The 22,500-nt window shown below is 34.6% G+C and overlaps 1 protein-coding gene across 1 annotated transcript in view; it reads left to right on the forward strand.

Moving 5' to 3' along the window:
* The window catches only part of LOC123516040, a gene marked incomplete at its 5' end in the record, with an annotated part of 76,974 nt that overhangs the window by 42,474 nt on the left and 12,000 nt on the right, over positions 1-22,500 (forward strand). The window contains 2 exon segments of the mRNA XM_045275046.1: positions 310-497; positions 4,844-4,986. Of these exon segments, the coding sequence (XP_045130981.1) occupies positions 310-497; positions 4,844-4,986 (331 nt within the window).

The following is a 22,500-nucleotide window of genomic DNA, read 5'->3' on the forward strand; positions in this document are numbered from 1 at the left end:
ATATATATATATATATATATATATATATATATATATATATATATATATATATATATATAATTTATATCCTCGTATGCCTTCTCTTTTCGTGTACATTTTGTATTGAATACACTGTTGATGGGGTTTCTTTCTGGACCATCAATGCTTTCACTTTTGAGATGATGTTTTCAAAATCCAAGGTAGTGAGAGCATGATATATTTTCAGGTTTGTCTCTTCTCTAAAGGGGACCTTTTACCTCATGCCATCATGTTTAGCATTATAATATTTTGACCATTTATTCAACCATGACTGACAAAGTTTATCCCCAGGTGAGGGAGAGAGCTACGGACAACAACGTGTGTGGGGTGTGTTGAGTTACGGCTTACTTGGAGTGCTAAGTGGCCTCCTGGTGGACTGGAGCTCTGGAGACAGCACCGTCAAAGACTACAGGCCGGCTTTCTTTCTCATGACCGCTTGTGGTGCCCTAGACTTCCTCCTATCTGCAGCCTGTCTCAAGGTAGTCATGGTGTTTCTTTGACTCTTTCTATGGTATTAATATTACTCCTTGCAATACACAAAGCTCTTGCTTCATCGGTATGTTGTTCTCTCTCTCTCTCTCTCTCTCTCTCTCTCTCTCTCTCTCTCTCTCTCTCTCTCTCTCTCTCTCTCTCTCTCTCTCTCTCTCTCTCTCTCTCTCTCTCTCTCTCTCTCTCTCTCTCTCTCTCTCTCTCTCTCTCTCTCTCTCTCTCTCTCTCTCTCTCTCTCTCTCTCTCTCTCTCTCTCTCTCTCTCTCTCTCTCTCTCTCTCTCTCTCTCTCTCTCTCTCTCTCTCTCTCTCTCTCTCTCTCTCTCTATATATATATATATATATATATATATATATATATATATATATATATATATATATATATATATATATATATATATATATATATATATATAGTTAGTTAGTTAGTTATTTACTTATTTATATATTCATCTTTTTTTCATGCAAGAGGGAAAAGTGCCAGGGGCAACAATATGTTAGAAAGAAAGGCCAGCTGGAACTGCAATTTCCTAAAAGATCTGAAAAAATCAAAGTCTAGGACACCTCTCTCTTAGAAGCCAAGTCGTAGGAAGATAGAAATACAGAAGCAGGTAGGCAGTTCCAGAGTTTACCAGTAAAAGGTATGGATGACTGAGAATACTGGTTAACTCTTGTATTAGGGGGTTGGACAGAATAGGGATGAGAGGAAGAAGAAAGCCTTGTGCAGCGAGGCCGCAGGAGGAGGGGAGGCATGCAGGTAGCAAGATCAATAGTGCAGTTAACATGAAAACAGAGATAAACGATAGAAAGAGATGCAACATTTCGGCTGTGAGAAAGAGACTGTAGAGAGTCAGTCAGAGGAGGGTAGTTCATGAGACGATAATTTTTTTATTCCACCTTATCTAATAAAGCTGAATGAATGGAAATCCCCCCCCCAAAAAAAAAAAACAAAAAAAACATGCGAAGAGTACTCCATACAAAGACGGATTAAACCCTTGTACATAGTTAGCAGTTGGAGGTGCGAGAAAAACAGGCGGAAATGCCGCATAACGCCTAACTTCATAAAAGCTGCTTCAGCAAGACATGTCATGCGAAGTTTCCAGTAAAGATCATGAGTGAAGGACAGACCCAGGATATTCAATATGGAAGAGGGAGACTGTTGAGTGTCATTAAAAAAGAGGGAATAGTTGTCTGAAAGGTTAAACGATCAAAAGCTTCACGGAAATCTCTAAGAGAGGATGACCAAGGCTCAGTAAGGAAACTCAGAAGACCATCAGTAGAGCGACCTTGATGGAAGCCATACTGGCGATCATATAGAAGATTATGAAGTGACACGATAAGCATTGTTGAAAGAGTTTGGCCAGGCAAGGTGCAAGCACGGAAACAGTTTTTGAGAACATAAGAGTAATTCCATCAGAAAGGCCATGGAAAACATCCTTGCGAAGAATTTTCATTAACGACATGAAATAGTCCGAAAGAGGAGAAGAGGGAGAGACAAGCCCAAAATCATCCATGGTGGAGAATTTAGCAAAAGTTTGAGAGAAGAGTTCAGCTTTAGAAACATGAGATGGCAGTGGTGCCATCAGGATGAAATAGAGGAGGGAAAGATGAAGAAGTAAATTTATTGGAGATGATTTTGACCAGATGCCAGAAGTCACGAGGGAAATAGAGTTTAACAGATTTTGACAATTTTTAAATATGAAGGAGGGTTTGGTAAGTTGAAGAACAGACATGGCATGATTCCGGAAAGAAATATAAAGTGCATAATATTGAGGAGAGTATTCTGAGTATTCTGATTGGGGCAGAGAAAACTCAGCAGTGTTGAATGCCACAAAAACTTATTTCCTCCACCTATCAATTCGACACCTTCCAGACAACTAAACCCCTCTACTTCGATGACCCTCAACGGCCACTTTCTTCTACACTGAATATTACCGGCCTGTCCTTCATCTATAATATAAACTTCAAACTTTGCATTTCGTCTCTTGCTAAGATAGCTTCTCTGAAGTTCGGCATTCAGAGGCGTCTCCGCCAGTTTTCTCAACTGCTAACTCTGCACAAAGGCTTTATCCGCCCATATATGGGCATGTATAAGGACGTACCACCCACACAGTTTTATTAGATATTGTGGAATCAAGAGCTTTTCTCCTCCTCAACTTCTCTCCTTTGACTCTTTTTTATGCACGAGGAAAACTAGCCAAGGGCAACAAAAGATAAAAAGAAAGAGCCACTTGAACTACAAGTTCCCTAAAAGATTGATAAAGAATTAGTTAAAAGCCTGAGACAAATGTTTTGAAACCTCCCTCTTCAAAGATGTCAAATCGTAAGATGAAAATACAGAAGCAGGCAGAGAGTTCTAGAGTTTACAGAGAAAGGTATGAATGATTGAGAATACTGGTTAACTATTGTATTAGAGAGTTGGACATAGGGATGAGAGGAAGAAGAGGAAGAGAAAGAGGCTAAAGGCAGTCCCTCAGAGGAGGGGTAGTTGATTAAACGAAACGCTTTTGATTCCAACCTATCTAATAAAACTGTGTGAGTGGAACCTCCATCCTCCAAACATGCGATGGGTACTCCATACAAGGACATATAAGGCCCTTGCTCAGAGTTAGCAGTTGGAGGGGAGAGTAAAACTAGCGGAGACGCCGCGGGACGCCTAACTTTATTGAAAGCTGTTTTAGCAAGACATGACATGTTAAGTTTCCAGTTAAGAGTATGAGTAAAGGACAGACCGAGGATATTCACTGTGGAGGGAGACAGTTAAGTGTCACTGAAAAAGAGGAAAGTTGTATCGAATAGAAAGATGGAAGAATTGAGTTTTTGGGGCATTGAAAACTATTAAGTTTTCTCTGTTTCTAATCAGAAATCTTAGAAAGATCAGAAGTTAGGAGTTCTGTGGCGTCCCTGCGTGATCTGTTGAGTTGTCTCTGAAAGGACGTGGAAAAATGTAGGGTGGTATCATCAGCGTAGGAGAGAATAGGACAAGAAGTTTGGTTAAGAATATCATTAATAAATAACAGAAAGAGAGTGGGTGACAGGACAGAACCTTGAGGAACATCAGTATTAACAGATTTAGGAAAAGAAGAGTGGCCGTCTACCACGACTGCAATAAAACGGTCGGAAAGGAAACTTGAGGTAAAGTTGCAGAGAGAAGGATAGACTATCGCATCTCTTGCTGTTTTCTACCGCTATTTTCATGTTAAATGCTCTTCTGATCATTTGATCTTGCCGTCCGTCCTCCTGCGACCTCACTGCATAAGGCTTCTTTCTTCCTTTCATCCCTACTCTGCCCAACTCTCTGATGCAAGAGTTTAGCAATATTCTCAAACATTTATACTTTTCTTTGGTAAACTTTGCATTTACCTACCTGTTTCTGCATTTCCAATTTCCTATGACTTTACCTAATTTAAATTGAAATTTCAAGACATTATCCCTTTTTTTTTTCTTCTTTTTTCTTTTTTGGTGCGGTGAGGCCAACACTCTCGGACCTGCAGAAAATAAAAAAACTAAGTTATTTTTGTGATTTTTGTTTCTGTTGCGCGTGGCCAGCTTTCCCATCTTGCATTAAAAAATATGGTGATGATGTTGATAAAGATGATGATACTGCTGCTACTATTGCTAATACTAATACTAATAATTGATAATAAGAATAATAATGATAATGATAATGATAAAAACAATAATAATTATAATGGTAATAATAACAATAATGATAGTAATCATAGCAATGATAATGATAATAACAATATTATCAATAATGATGATGATGATGATTATAATAATAATAATAATAATAATAATAATAATAATAATAATAATAATAATAATAATGGAGGAGGAGGTGAAGAGAAACACGGGTGTAGGGAGATGAGCTTATACCCGACTAGTTTCGCTGATGCTTCTTCAGAGAAATTCCCAATAATAATAAAATAATAATAATAATAATAATATCAATAATAAAAAAAATAAAATAATAATAATAATAATAATAATAATAATAATAATAATAATAATATGAAAGGGTGAAGGGATACATGATAATTATTATAATAATAATGATAATAATAATAATAATAATAATAATGATAATTATGATAATAAATATAATAATAATAAATATAATAATAATAATGATAATAATAATAATAATAATGATAATAATAATAATAATAATGATAATAATAATAATAATAATAGTAATAATGATAATAATAATAATGACAGTAATGCAAATAATAACAATAATAATAATAAATATAAAAATAATGATAATAATAATAATAATAATAATAATAATGATAATAATAATGATGATAATAATAATGATAATACTAACAGGTACCAAAACTGGAAGCTCAGCAGAAGGGGATGCGAGCCAATCTGGGACCACTCCTTCGCCAGATTCACTTCTTCATTTTCCTTGGGACAACCTTCCTTATCGGCTTTTTGACGGACTTGACACCGGTTTCCTCTTCGTGCAAGTAGTACTTATAAGATTATTAATAGCAGTAGTAGTAGTAATAGTAGTAGTAGTAGTAGTAGTAGTAGTAGTAGTAGTAGTAGTAGTAGTAGTAGTAGTAGTAGTAGTAGTAGTAGTAGTAGTAGTAGTAGTAATAAAGTAGCAGCAGCAGTGGTATTCGTGGTATTCGTGGTGGTGTTCGTGGTGTTCAGCAGTGGTGGTGCAGCAGTGGTGGTGGTGGTGGTGGTGGTGGTGGCAGTGGTGGTGGCAGTGGCAGTGGTGTGGTGTGCATGGTTAGTATGGTATGGTTGTGGGATGCAGCAGTGGTGGTGGTGGTGGTGGTGGTGGTGGTGGTGGTGGTGGTGGTGGTGGTGGTGGTGATGGTGGTGGTGGTGGTGGTGTGGTGGTGGTGGTGGTGGTGGTGGTGGTGGTGGTGGTGGTGGTGGTGGTGGTGGTGGTGGTGGTGGTGGTGGTGGTGGTGGTGGTGGTGGTGGTGGTGGTGGTGGTGGTGGTGGTGGTGGTGGTGGTGGTGGTGGTGGTGGTGGTGGTGGTGGTGGTGGTGGTGGTGGTGGTGGTGGTGGTGGTGGTGGTGGTGGTGGTATTGTTATTGTTATTATTATTGTTATTTGGTGGTAGTAGTGGTGGTGGTGGTGGTGGTGGTGGTGGTGGTGGGTGGTGGTGGTGATGGTGGTGGTGGTGGTGGTGGTAGTAGTGGTAAGTAATATGTCGTATGGTGGTAATATTATTAGTAGTGGTGGTATTATTATTATTATTATTATTATTATTATTATTATTATTATTATTATTAGTAGTAGTAGTAGTAGTAGTAGTAGTAGTAGTAATAGTAATAGTAGTAGTAGTAGTAATAATATCATTATAGTAGTAATATTATTATTAGTAGTGGTAGTAATATTATTATTATTATTATTATTATTATTATTATTATTATTATTATTATTATTATTATTAGTAGTAGTAGTAGTAGTAGTAGTAGTAGTAGTAGTAGTAGTAGCAGTTGCAGTAAATGTATAAGTAGTGGTAGTTCTAACATTAGTAGTAGTGTAGAGTGGGTGGTAGGAAACACATGCTATTTTTCCTACCGCCCTCTCTTCACTGTGTGGATATACACATTTGTGTATAATTCATCTAAACAGCAGGAACAGTATCAGCAGCAGCAGCAGTACCAGAACCAGCTGAAACAGTTTTTAGTAGTAGTAGTAGTAGTAGTAGTAGTAGTAGTAGTAGTAGTAGTAGTAATAGTAGTATTAGTAGTAATAGTAGTAGTAGTTGTAGTAGTAGTAAGTGCGTGAGATTCAGGAGATGGAAGACTCAAGTACCTTTTGTAGGCAACATCTCATGTATAGCACAAGAACAGGCCGAGTTAAACCAAGGTTTAGAATGTTTAGGTTGAGAAAAGGAATAAGGAATGTACGCCTCCATTCCAGACACTATCACCTCTGTTATGCGTTCAGCACTAAGAGATGGGTCTCTGACACGGAAGCAGTAATCATTCCAAGCAAAATACTTCCTCAGGTCCCCCACAGCTGGCAGAGGCAAAACGCCAAAGTCAAATTCGCTTTGGAGGATCTTGAGAAGAAATAGGATAAGATACAGAAATGAGATTGTGATCGGAGGAGCCTAACGGAGATGAAAGGGTGACAGCATAAGCAGAAGGATTAGAGATAAGGAAGAGATCAAGAATGTTGGGCGTGTCCCCAAGATGGTCAGGAATACGAGTAGGGTGTTGCACCAGTTGCTCTAGGTCATGGAGGATAGCAAAGTTGAATGCTAGTTCACCAGGATGGTCAGTGAAGGGAGATGAAAGCCAAAGCTAGTGGTGAACATTGGAATCTCCAAGATTGGAAATCTCTTCAAAAGGGTAAAGGAACAGAATGTGCACCACTTTCGAAGTTAAATAGTCGAAGAATTTACTATAGTCAGAGGAGTTAGGGGAGAGATAGACAGCACAGATGAATTTAGAGAGTAACTGTTGCGTCGAAGCCAGATGGTGGAAAACTCAGGATTCAAGAGCGTGGGCACGAGAGCAAGTTAAATCGTTGCGTACATAGACGCAACATCCAGGTTTGGAACGAAAATGAGAATAGAGAAAGTAGGAGGGAACAGAGATGGGGCTAATGTCAGTTGCCTCAGACAGCTGTGTTTCGGTGAGGAAAAGAAGCTGAGGTTTAGTAGAGGAGAGGTGGTGTTCCACAGATTGAAAATTAGATCTAATGCCGCGAATGTTGCAGAAGTTAATGTAGAAAAAGTTGAGGGAGTTGTCAAGGCATTTGTGGTCGTCACTGAGAGAGGCGTCCGACCTGGGGACATTTTTGGTCCCCTTCCCAGAAGGGGACTCCGAGGCATGATTAGGAGTACCCATTTTTCATTTAAATATTGATTTTCAAGTGAAGGGTGTATGTGTGATAAGTGCATGTAGTTTTGTGTGAAGAAGGAGAGATGTCTATAGAGGGCAAGCTGTGACTGTCCTCTTGAGTTGTGAGACAGAGAGGGAAACGTTCAGCGAGATCACAACTAGCTTTAAAGGAAGGTTCATAGCACTCCCCTGAACTAGTACAATTAGAACTCGCTGGTAGTGATTTATCGTTTCGGTAGGTGCCTACTACCTCCTCCTGCCATTGATCCTATGGTTTACGCCTCGAGAGCCGGATCCAAGAAGCAAGTTGTTGTCTACAGTATATTGCTACAACCAACCACCATACCAACATTCCGCTCGCATAGCAGGCCTCGTCAAGTGACATCCTCAAAGATTGGGTATGGAGGTTAGTAGCCCACTTAAGAGTGCTCATTGGCTGCCAGAGCTGATACGTCACTATCGTGTCGTCACGAGGACAGGCAGTCAATCATAAGGCAGCTTCATGTATATGTATATATATATATATATATATATATATATATATATATATATATATATATATATATATATATATATATATATATATATATATATATATATATATATATATATGCATACTTCGTTAAAAGTGATTGCCAGATGGCCATTTATTATTTTCTTGAATATATTTTATTTCTCTCTTATGATGGTCATATTCTCTTTATTGAGTCTTTGTATGACTTCGCCGAAGCAAGTCATTGTCTGCTACATCGTGATTTCAGGTTGCTTAACCCTCCTTCTTCAGTAGCAAGTTTCTCTTCTGGTGTTGTCAGAGGGAATGCTTAAAACTGGCCGGGTTAGGTGTCTATACCCGCTCAGGTGTTGTTGCTCTGCGCGTCCTCGTTCCTGATTGGCTGGCGGGTGGTGGGTGGAGGGGGGACTTCTTTGGTGGACTGAGCCGCGCCCTGAACTAGTCCTCCATGCACTGGGTAAGGCTTGAAGGTCATCCGTTTGTTGGTTTAACGCTGGGTTCATTTCTTTGATGTATAGAGCCTCTAGGATAGCAAGTCGTCTGTCGTCAACACTTGTTAGAATTTCAGTGTTATCTTCGAGGGTTTTTCTGTCCACGATGATCCCATGTTCCTCTTGTAGGTGGTTTCTTGGTGCTCCCGCTGTACGATGCAGTGTCAGTCGTCATCCCAATGTAGGCTGGTTGAAGGATCTCACAATTTCCTCGTTGCAAATTAACCTACATTATGAGATGTGACTTTTGCAGGCTCTCTTTTTCCTTGGCAGTATTATTTTTTCAGGAGGAGAAGTCTTGTTTTCTTAGTGTTATATATATATATATATATATATATATATATATATATATATATATATATATATATATATATATATATATATATATATATTCATTTGTGCTGTTTATCTCTCCCTAACTCTTCTGACTATAGCAAATTCTTCGACTACTTAACTTCCAAAGTGGAGCACATTCTGTCTCTACCCTTTCGCTGAGATTTCCATTCTTGGAGATTTCAATGTTCACCACCAGCTTTGGCTTTCATCTCCCTTCACTGACCATCCTGGTGAACTAGCCTTCAACCTTGCTATCCTTCATGACGTAGAGCAACTGGTGCAACAGGGTACTCGTATTCCTGACCGTCTTGGAGACACGCCCAACATTCTTGATTTTTTTCTCACTTCTAATCATTCTGTTTATGATGTCACCCTTTCATCTCCGTTGGGCTCCTCCGATCACAATCTCATTTCTGTATCTTGTCCTATTTCTCCAATCCCTCCACAGGATCCTCCAAAGCGAAGGTGCCTCTGGCGTTTTGCCTCTGCCAGTTGGGGAGACCTGAGGAGGTATCATGCTGATTTTTCCTGGAATGATTAGTGCTTCCGTGTCAGAGACCCATCTCTTAGTGCTGAACGCATAACAGAGGTGATAGTGTCTGGCATGGAGGCGTACATTCTTCATTCTTTTTCTCAACCTAAACCTTCTAAACGTTGTAACTCAGTCTGTTCTCCTGCTATACATGATAGAGAGGTTGCCCACAAAAGGTACTTGAGTCTTCCATCTCCTGAATCTCATGCACTTTATATTTCTGCCCGGAATCATGCCAAGTCTGCTCTTTAACTTGCCAAACACTCCTTCATAAGTAGAAAATGTCATAACGTCGTGTCTGCAAGTTGCACGATCTTGTTGCGTCCCTAATCTTAAAGACTGCTTTGTGGGTTTAAAGGAACGCCTCTGAGTTTTTTTTTTTTTTTTAACTTTACTTAATCATATTAATTACAAACATTTACACTTTACGACCCTTACGACAAAAAAGAAAACCACGGAAACCACGAAATTTTAATCACTCTTCACTCAAGGTCCACCTTCAAATGCCTCAGATTCTACCACATTATATCTTGAACTCAAATTCATTACACACACAATAACTTCATTGATAACAACATTTCTCTCATCACTTGAATTTCTTCTAATGTTCCAGATTTCTTCACAATATTCCCATTATCCAACTCAAATCACACAATTTAAATTCAAAGATAAGATACATCCTAACACACCCTACAATTTACCTTCCAATAAAAACAACACCCTACACAACCTACACATAACCATTTTTCCTTTATCAAAATATGACACCAACATTTTCTCTGACTGCATTACAACTGCCTGGCTACACTTACTGGTCTTGAGATAGGCGCACCGGTGCGCCCATTTTGACCCTCTGGTCTGACAGCCTCTCTCGCTGTCATCTCTCGCCTTCTCGGCGTTTATGCTCTCTCTCTCTCTCTCTCTCTCTCTCTCTCTCTCTCTCTCTCTCTCTCTCTCTCTCTCTCTCTCTCTCTCTTACACCTCTAATATACACGCGTTACTTGACTTATCGTCTCCACAACAACTTCCAGTTTTACAATGTTTATTTCCAATATCTTCAGTAGTATCAACTAATATCAGGAACAAGGCCTTCCCCATCGTTTGTCGGTAACCGCCTCGTCCATAGCTCCTGGCGACCTCTGATTACTACCAGATATGGGGAGAAGGTTCCAGAAGCTTCTTCTTGTAATCTACTGCTCGTCTCTGGCTGTGTTTGTCTTGTCATGACTCACCGCCTCTTGTTGTTCTCCTCGGTGGTCACGGGACCTCTTATCTATCAAATTAGTGATAGCGTCTTATGATCTTGGTACCTGCATTCGTGTCTCATGTTTCTTCATTTATTATTCTCTTTCTTATTTCCATCTTCATCTCTTCATTCTTGCTATCTTCTTTCTTATGTATTTCATTTCTTCTCGATTTTCATGTCACAACAGTGCCCCTCCTCAAGATCGTGCGTCCTCGCACGACTGTTAACTTGGCTGCGGGTCGTTATCTCATCCGGGGATGTGGTGTGAGTGTGGGTTGGGAAGGCCTGCTCCCAGCTGCTGGAACCAGGGAGTCCTAGATATGGCCCTCGCCCACGCTCGTGACACCAGGTTGACCCTCTCAGCCAGCCGTATCATCCAGGTCCCAGGAGGCTGATGCTTTTATCAGCATCTGTAGATTATCTTTCATTGTGTAGAGACAAGGTACCCATCCTTAACTGCTGAGAAGGCGTGTATTAGCAATATTCATAAGTTCATAGTTTAGAGACAGCCTTTGTGGAGAAACAAAATATAACATTCAATTTGACCAGTAAGAGAAATCAACCATGAATCATATTTTTCCATATATTCGCATTATAAGCCAGCAGTTTCTTTTCAAATTATTCTCAATATTAGTATATGCAGTCAGAACACTTATAACTATAAAGAAAGAATGAAGAGAGTTCATCCTGCCCACATCATAAAAGGTGTCGGCTGGAATTTCTCTAAAGTAGTAAGTAGTAGCCAAGTTAGTAATGCAGTCACTCCTACTTATCAGCCTTGAGTCAACTCATCTATCTTTACTCTCTTGGGAAAATAAACATATCAATCTGCTCTCAAATAAGATATAAAAGGAACAACAATACACTTTTAGAAACATGTACACTGTCATCATTGTTTTCATCACATCATAACATAACCCTGAACTACTGCAATGGATTTATTGACCAACATCAATCTTTCTCGTGTAAAAATGACTTCTTATTATATTTTGACACAACTTCATCTCATGTTCTTTCTGAATCATCTTAAGGAGCAAATTCTGATCTTTAAATACACGACAATGATTGTTAATAAGTTAAGCACAGCAATCTCTAATTTCAAGATAACATGAACCCATTTTGTTTTGTTTTCTCTATCTTGCTTTATCAAATACCACACTATAACAGTTAAACACCAATTAATTCTGAGTTTGTGTTGCGTGCAATGTTCCTTTTCTTCGACAAATCACTTTTTTTTTTTCTGATAATTACACTCTTTTAACAGTACTACTACTGGACGAAAATATCTATACCGTGATGTTTTTAGCTTTTAACACGAGCTCATATAATCTTACAAAGGCACAAATTTTCCATTCAATATCCACATGAATTTAGGTGTCATAGTCAGTCATCAAGGAACTAATCGCCGTAAGGTAAGCCAACAATCTGATAAGGAACACTCTAACCTTCCACCGTCGAGTACAGCTCAAATTTTGCTCATGACTCATTATCGCATCTTGCTCACAATATAATGACTTGAAATATGTTTCTTTTCTCATCTTACTCATCATCAGACATTTCAATGAATTATCTTTTCTAATGTTAATAAGCAATTACTCTTTCTTGTTTCACCTCATAAACTTTCTGTATCTCATTTATCTGTGCCTCTAAATATCTGTATTTAATCTGGAAGCAGTGTTTCCTGTCCCTTGGGCTAATATACCTTATCTCCCTTATACGTCGCTGACTGATTGATGTGTGTCCCTCCTTAACTACCAGGCACTACAATATCTATCATACACTTTCATTGATTTCACATGCTTATTAAATTTGCTACCGTAATTCATCTCTTATACAATATCATAAAACAAAATCTTCAATGATACACTCTAATAAATATATTAATTTCCTAAACGACCATAGCTAAACTATTATACACACTCTAACCTCTTCAGTCTTCTCTCTTCGCACTTTACTGATACGTTTCTGATATCCCTGCCATCCTTCCTTACGAATCACCATATTCTCACCTGACCAATTTGACCTTCACCCCTTGACACTTCAAAATTTTACATCTTGTGTTCTCATCAACTCTACATAAACATTTTTCACATAACATTCCTCAACATTTTTTCCAGCTTAATAACGATATAATTTAGCAAACACATATCGCACGATAACTCAACATTTATCTATTTAATCAAGTTCCAGTGACATATAATAAATTTCCTTTTATTTATACTTGCAATAATTTTCTCTTGTATCTTTGTGACTTGATATTTTCTTATTCCTTTTATCAACATTTCCGTTTTCCTTGTGGCTTTTTTATTTATTATCATTTATTATTATTATTATTATTATTATTATTATTATTATTATTATTATTATTATTATTATTATTATTATTATTATTATTATTTACTTGTGCTACAATATGTTTTCTCTTTCTTTGACTGAATATTTTTTATCTTCCTATTTTTTTATTTACTATATTTATCATTTGAATTGTTTTATTTTTTATTTGTGTTTGTGGGCCCACTTCTTCATAATTATAATCCTTGTGTTGTATACGCTCAAAACTCTTCCACACCTGGGTACTTGTCGAAAAGAACATCTGAGGCGTCCCCATCGTTCTGAATCGACAGGAATTACAAATTTATCCTTCGTATTTTCCTCTCTCCTTCTTAAACAATATTAACACCTAGACAGAGTAACTTGTACACTGCCATGCCCCTAGGTCAGCAGGAAGTGTGCAAGTTAGCTAGGCACACGCGTATACAAGGATCATTCACCATTATCTGACGCGTCAGTTTCCGGGAGTTGAATAATGCACATTTACATTTATCTCGCAACATCTTACCTTATCAAATTCAATTTGAGCATGCTCGACATAAACTAATCAATTCAGAAGTCACACCTGTATGTTTTACACTTTTACATTTCTTATTTCATGGTTACTGCATTTTGATTTTCTTTCTCACCTTTCCAATATTTTACCTTCTTTATCCTCATTATTTTTCTTTTAACCATCTCAAGTTGCTTCTATACGTCTCAATTATACGTTACCCATTTTTCTTCTACCGCACAATAATTTCCCTTCCTTTCATGATATGATTTCACTCAACTGCAACTGCTTTTTATCTCATTTTCTCCTAGTATGCATTTCATTTCCACCATAAAATTTCCACACTAATTTTTACGGATATCCTTTTCATACTTAATTTCAACATACTTCCACCATATCAATATATATTTCAACATACTCACCACTACCAAGATACTTATTTCTCTTTCTTCACTATTTCAATACCACTATCAACATCTGAGTTTCACCATATCTTCATGCATGGATCTGTATTCAATATACCCATAATTACCAATATACTCGCTCAATATATTCACTATTTCCAATATACTCATTTCACAATTTCTTCACCCCACCAATATATTCATTCACTATACTCAAAATATTAATACTCTCATTTCGATATCTCTTCATGCAGCATTCAATATTTCAACATACAGTACTCATAATCATCACCATTGCAGCATGCCCAAATATATATTTCATATCAATATTTCACAATATTCAAGATTCATCTCCCTTCATTTCTGCATGCATCAATCTCTATTTCACATCAATATTTCACTATATTCAAGATTCATCTCCCGTCATGCTTCAACTTTGATATCCTCACAATTACCAATATTCTCACTTTATCCTCATTTTTCATGCATGAAATACACACAGTTATCAAGATACTCATCTCACTAGTACTGCAGGCCTCAGTCTATATTCTCAACATTTTATATTCACAACATATATGTCTCACTATATCTCCAATATATATTCACTATACTCATTTTCCTCATGCTTCAAATATATATTCACTATATTCATTATCCTCAGCTTTAAATATATCCTCACTATACTCATTATCTTCATGCTTCACTCTAATTACTCAAAATATTCACCTTACCACATTTTCTGCATATATTCACTTCACTACATCCTCATGCTTCAATATACACTCACTATATTCATGTCACCATATTACTCTCAACATATTAATTTCACCATATATCCATGCCTCATTTTATATACTCAATATATTTACTTCACCAATATTCTCAATATTCCTTTTCACTATATAACCATGCTGCAAATATATACCAACAATGTTCATGCCACCATATCATTCTCAATATAATAATTTCACCATATATGCATGCTTCAATATACTCAATAGATCCAATTATTCTCAATATTTCTCTATATCATGCTGCAATATATACTCACTGTACTCATTATCCTCATATATACTCACTATTATGCATGCCTCAATATATTCAATATATTCAAATATTCTCAATATTTCACTATATCATGCTGCAATATATACTCACTGTACTCATTATCCTCATATATACTCACTATTATGCATGCCTCAATATACTCAATATATTCAAATACTTCCAATATTCCACTATACCATGCTGCAATATATACTCACTATATTCAATGTCATGTCACCACACCATTCTCATAATAAATTCACCACATCATATATGCATGCTTCAGTATACTCAATAGATTTACTTCCACAAATATCCTCAATATTTCCATCTCACTATTTTTCATGCTACACCATATATATTCAAGATAATCATCTCACTATATACTCTCACATCACCATATTTTCATGCTTCCGACTTCTCAATTACTTGTTTCACCATTTTTCCTGCATTTATCTCTCTTCCCACTATACTCACAATTTTCACTATAGCCATCTCACTGTTTCTTTCTCCATCATCCCTATTCTCCAATAATTACTTTTCATGCAGCATTCATCAATTTATATTTTCACTACCCTTTTCATGCACCAATCTATCTTTCTCTGATTTTCAAATAATACTTTACACACCATATTCATTATTCATGTTTATCTACGTAAGATAACCTCATTATAACACATTTCTCGCCTTTGAATATACTTCATTTCGATGTCAGCTTCAGCCATTAATATAAATTTTATCTAATTCGGGTATGTTAGATTTAGCCTGTGACCACTACAAGGATCTTCAACGTTATCTAGAGTTTTGACCGCCATCGTTCTTATCAAGATACTCTTCCAAACCCGATAATTCTTCTCCAATAATTATTATGGCCAAGTTTATTGTAAATATACGCGGGATGTGGGCCTGTTAAGCAGTACGTTCTTCTAATGCCTCGCTCTCAACTAATTTAAATATAGACACTTCTCGCTGTTAAATGTCCGTGCTTACGGTGATTTTAAAGAACTCTTTCACCTCAACTTGTTAAAACCTATTCCTCTGCTTACGTTACCTTTAGCATTCTCTATCACATACAAACTTTCTTTACAATAAAATTATCAACATTTCAATATAATCAACATGTTTATTATCTTTCGTGAAATATAATAATAATTTCATTAACATTTGTCTACCTTTCTATACTCATTTTGTTATTCATATGGTTAAGTTCTTCATTTACATACTCAATTACTCTGCAATTTTCTGTATTACTTATTAACACAATAGAGACTGTAGTGGTCACTTAGCTACCTTTCCATCAACTCATATCAGTCACAGAGATAATCTCGTGAGTCAGGGTCCAGCCAATATTCCTTCAGGCACATGGTCTGGCACTGTTCCAACAGTGTTACCTGACTCTCGCCTTCCTGTACTTTACAGTGACATCCATATCTTAACTTTCCCTTTATATCCCTATGTTTCATAATACATGGCTGATCATTTTCTTGGTGCATGAATGAAATTTTCTTCTGTTCTCACCTCCAGGATTTCCTTCTACCTCTGGTCATCTTATCAACTGAGTTTATCTATGGCTTATCAAGGCCTAACATCACTCCTACGCTTCCGCGTCTCTCCCAGGTTCCACACAACATTTATTAACCCATATAATTCCCATATTTCTTCCTTCAATTTACTCACCAACATTGCCGATATCGCCTCTGTACATACCAACACGTTAAAAGTTTCAAATAATATACAATTCTTTCTCCATTAAAATAGTTACCTCAGCTGTTGTTGTATGATCTTTACTCAGGGTGACTCACGCTTGTTTCATCCTCCCAAAATTTCAACATTCCTTCCATTTGCTCGTTTTATATCACAACTACTTCATATATATTTTCCTTTTCTCTCTATAAATATGATATTCATGTTTACCAATATTTCTGCTTCATGAAAACCTCTCCTTACAATTTTCTACTACCTAACTTTCTGGCACCTGTGTTCTTTACTCTGATTCAATCTAATTTATCCTACCGTCTACAAGCTGACAACATTCTTATCTTTTACCAGTTATGATGAAACATCTAAGAGTTGCTACTACACCTGTGTTTCATATGTATGTTTCCTGTGTGTTTCTACTTCCCTTGCTTGTATGCCGCTGGTGAAACAAGAAAAGAAACTACAATTCTCTTATCACAATAGCAATATAATCATTAAACACATTTCATGACGGTTTTTATTCAGAGCAAGATGGTTACGCAATCAAGTAATGTGATTATGAATTTTATGGCAATACTATCCTTATGACAACAACTTGCGAGCAACACAGACGCAGAACGAGTAACTTAAATGACCTTGAACAATATTCTGCTGTGACAAAGATTTCTCACGACCATTTCAGTATACCATCAAAATTTTGCAGATGACTCAAAATACGAAATTACACATCCATTGCAACAATTCAGTACACTCATATAACATATGCCACACAATAATTTTCACGATTTTAATCTCTGTGAATGAATCCAGAAAACATCTAATTTATCAAGTTATGCAATATTTATCTTTGCAACATTATCAATTGCAAAGATATCCCACCTGCCACCAGTTGTCGTGTCTGCAAGTTGCACGATCTTGTTGCGTCCCTAATCTTAAAGAATGCTTTGTGGGTTCAAGGAACGCCTCTGAGTTTTTATAAACTTTACTTAATTATATTATTTACAAACATTTACACTTTACGACCCTTACGACAACAAAGAAAACCACGAAATTTTAATCACTCTCTTCACTCAAGGTCCACCTTCAAATGCCTCAAACTCTACCACATTATATCTTGAACTCAAATTCATTACACACACAATAACTTCATTGATAACAACATTTCTCTCATCACTTGAATTTCTTCTAATGTTCCAGATTTCTTCACAATATTCCCATTATCCAACTCAAATCACGCAATGGCCAAGCTCTACTTCTATATTTCCTTCCTGCTGGAAGTTCGCCTACATTCAGCCTGTTCCTAAAAAGGGTGACTGTTCTAACCCCTCATACTACCGTCCTATATTGCTTGTCTAAAGTTTTTAAATCTATCCTGAATAGGAAGATTCTGAAACATCTGTGACTTCACAATCTTCCGTCTGATCGCCAGTATGGCTTCCGTCAAGGTTGCTTTACTGGTGATCTGGCTTTTCTTACTGAGTCTTGATCATCCTCTTTGAGAAATTTTGGTGAAACCTTTGCTGTAGCGTCAGACATATCAAAAGCTTTTGATAGAGTCTGGCATAAAGCTTTGATTTCAGAACTGCCCTCCTATGGCTTCTATCCTTCTCTCTGCAACTTTGTCTCAAGTTTCCTTTCCGACCGTTCTATTGCTGCTGTGGTAGACCGCTACTGTTCCTCTCCTAAATATATTAATAGTGTAGTTCCTCAGGGTTCTGTCCTGTCACCCACTCTCTTTCTATTATTCATTAATGACTTTCTTAACCAAACTTCTTGCCCTATCCACTCCTACGCTGACGATACCACCTTACATCTTTGCACGTCCTTTCAGAGACGACCAACCCTTCAGGAAATCAACAGATCACGCAGGGACGCCAAAGAACGTCTGACATCTTATCTTTCTAAGATTTTCGATTGGGGCAGTGAAAATCTAGTAGTTTTCAGTGCATCAAAAACTCAATTCCTCCATCTATCAACTCGACAACCTTCCAGACAACTATCCTCTCTTTTTCAATGACACTCAACTGTCTCCCTCTTCCACAATGAATATCCTCGATCTGTCCTTTGTTCATAATCTTAACTGGAAACTTCATATCTCATCTCTTGCTAAAACAGCTTCTATGAAGTTAAGTGTTCTGAGGCGTCTCCGCCAGTTTTTCTCACCCCTTTAAATGCTTACTCTGTATAAGGGCCTTATCCGCCCGTGTATGGAGTACTCTTCGCATGTTTGGGGGGGTTCCAGTCACACAGTTTTACTAGATAGGGTGGAATCAAAAGTTTTTCGTCTCATTAACTCCCCTTCTCTGACTAACTAGTTGTGTTCAGCCTCTTTCTCACCGCCGAAATGTTGCTTCTCTTTCTATCTTTTATCGCTATTTTTATGCTAACTGTTCTACTGATCTTGCTAATTGCATGCCTCCCCTCCTCCGGCGGCCACGCTGCACAAGGCTTTCTTCCTCCTCTCATCCCTATTCTGTCCAACTGTCTAATGCTAGAGTTAACCAGTACTCTCAATCATTCATCCCTTTCACTGGTAAAACTCTGGAACTCCCTCCCTGCATCTGTATTTCCGATTTCCTACGACTTGTCTTCTTTTAAGAGTGAGGTATCGAGGCATTTGCTCCTTAATTTTGGCTGACACTTTGTCACTTTTGGAGAGACAGCACTCAAGTGGGCCTTTTTCTTTAATCCTTTCTTTTTTTGTCCTTGGCTGACCCTCTTCCTACGTAAAAAAAAAAAAAAAAAAAAAATATATATATATATATATATATATATATATATATATATATATATATATATATATATATATATATATATATATATATATATATATATATATATATATATATATATATATATATATATATATATATATATATATATATATATATATATATATATATATATATATATATATATATATATATATATATATATATATATATATATATATATATATATATATATATATATATATATATATATATATATATATATATATATATATATATATATATATATATATATATATATATATATATATATATATATATATATATATATATATATATATATATATATATATATATATATATATATATATATATATATATATATATATATATATATATATATATATATATATATATATATATATATATATATATATATATATATATATATATATATATATATATATATATATATATATATATATATATATATATATATATATATATATATATATATATATATATATATATATATATATATATATATATATATATATATATATATATATATATATATATATATATATATATATATATATATATATATATATATATATATATATATATATATATATATATATATATATATATATATATATATATATATATATATATATATATATATATATATATATATATATATATATATATATATATATATATATATATATATATATATATATATATATATATATATATATATATATATATATATATATATATATATATATATATATATATATATATATATATATATATATATATATATATATATATATATATATATATATATATATATATATATATATATATATATATATATATATATATATATATATATATATATATATATATATATGTATATATATATATATATATATATATATATATATATATATATATATATATGTGTATATATATATATATATATATATATATATATATATATATATATATATATATATATATATATATATATATATATATATATATATATATATATATATATATATATATATATATATATATATATATATATATATATATATATATATATATATATATATATATATATATATATATATATATATATATATATATATATATATATATATATATATATATATATATATATATATATATATATATATATATATATATATATATATATATATATATATATATATATATATATATATATATATATATATATATATATATATATATATATATATATATATATATATATATATATATATATATATATATATATATATATATATATATATATATATATATATATATATATATATATATATATATATATATATATATATATATATATATATATATATATATATATATATATATATATATATATATATATATATATATATATATATATATATATATATATATATATATATATATATATATATATATATATATATATATATATATATATATATATATATATATATATATATATATATATATATATATATATATATATATATATATATATATACCTCACATCAAGGGCTCCCAAGAACCACTTAAAACAAACACACAAGACCGCACTAACAAGACAAATACATAGAAGAAAACACAGAAGTAATCACGAGCTGCAAAGACAATAGACGCCTCCCCATGATAGCAGCCCTTTACATTAAAAACTTAAAGCCAACCTTCAACATACAAAACTTAAACATGCAAGTTCTCCCAAGTATGAATCGATGGGAAAAAACACCTGCGCGCAGCCGCTAGACAACTATATAAATATAGCACGCGCTATAGTGCTGCCATATAACAAACACAAAAAGCGAAAATTATTTTTGGAAAAAAAATTTATAAAGCTGAGAGGAGGTGAAGGATATACCTCACCATACATTATAGAAAATAACCAGAAAAAATTACAAGGAAGAAAAGAAAGAGCCTATATTTCGAAACATCTGGAAGGCAGTTTTCAAAATTAGTCCACAAGAAAACCAACTATTTGACCTAATAAATGAATGTAGAGTTAACACATACCTTCACGAACATCCAGAGCAAAATATACATTTTTACAGGTCAGACATAACAAGATTCGAAAGAAATAACTATCTAGTAAGACCAATTACATTAAATAAAATAAATACTACATTAAAAAGAACAAAAAAATAACACCCCTGGTCCCAGCAATATTACGAAACAAATAATGACACAACTCCCGGAGGAAGCTATTAAGAAATATAAATATATACTGAATCACGCCCTTTCAATGGGTTACTTTCCTGAAAAATTCAAAGCTGCAAACCTTACATTGATACCAAAACCCAACAAAAAATGGTACAAATCCCCTAGATTACAGACATATCTTACTTCTGGAAGTCCCAGGTAAAACATACGAAAAAATCCTCAATAAAAGACTCAGGCACCATCTAGAAATAAACGACACCCTTCCCAGCACACAACATGGTTTCAGAACCAAGAGAGGGACAGAAACAGCACTTGCCATCATTCAAGAAAAAATAGCAAATGCCATGTCAAATAAAAAAACAATGCTACCTTGTGCTACACGATGTGGCAAAAACATATGACAAAGTGTGGCACAACGGACTTGATTTAAATTAATCAACCTCAAAATCCCAGACCTAATAACGAAAACTATAAGTTCCTTCCTCAGTGAGCGTACAGGGATGATAACCATAAACAAAGCATATACAGGTCCTCCCTTCCCCATAAAGAGCGGAGTACCTCAGGGCAGCTCCTTCTCTCCTACTCTCTATTCTATATACACAACAGACATCCCTCAATTTTCACCTAAACATAATGTATGCCGTCGATATTACCCAGATATAGCAAATCAAAACACATAATGGCAAGGCACGTCACACGGGAAACTAAGAAAATAAATGAATATGAAAAAAAAACAAGGAAAATAAAAAAAAAACACAACGAAATTTAAAATAATCCCACTTGCAACCATTTCACCGCAAGCAATATTTATAAATGGACAAGTGATACCCTACACAAAATAATGAAGGTAACATATTAGGTCTCCACATTAAGAAACAAAGATTTTCATGTCAAACAAAAATAAATAGAATAAAAGGACAAGTAGTATTGAACACACTAAGGGGATTTTCAGGTTTACCAATGAAAATTGAATTACATCTAATCAATGCATACGTTACCCCAGTACTCATTTACCCATCCTACCCTCTCAATAGCTTGGCCAAAAATTCCTTTCTAAATCTCCAAAAAATCCAAAACAGTGCACTAAGATTTGCCTTCAATGA

Source organism: Portunus trituberculatus, chromosome 40, assembly GCF_017591435.1.
Source record: "Portunus trituberculatus isolate SZX2019 chromosome 40, ASM1759143v1, whole genome shotgun sequence".
Classification (NCBI taxonomy): Eukaryota; Metazoa; Arthropoda; class Malacostraca; order Decapoda; family Portunidae; genus Portunus; species Portunus trituberculatus.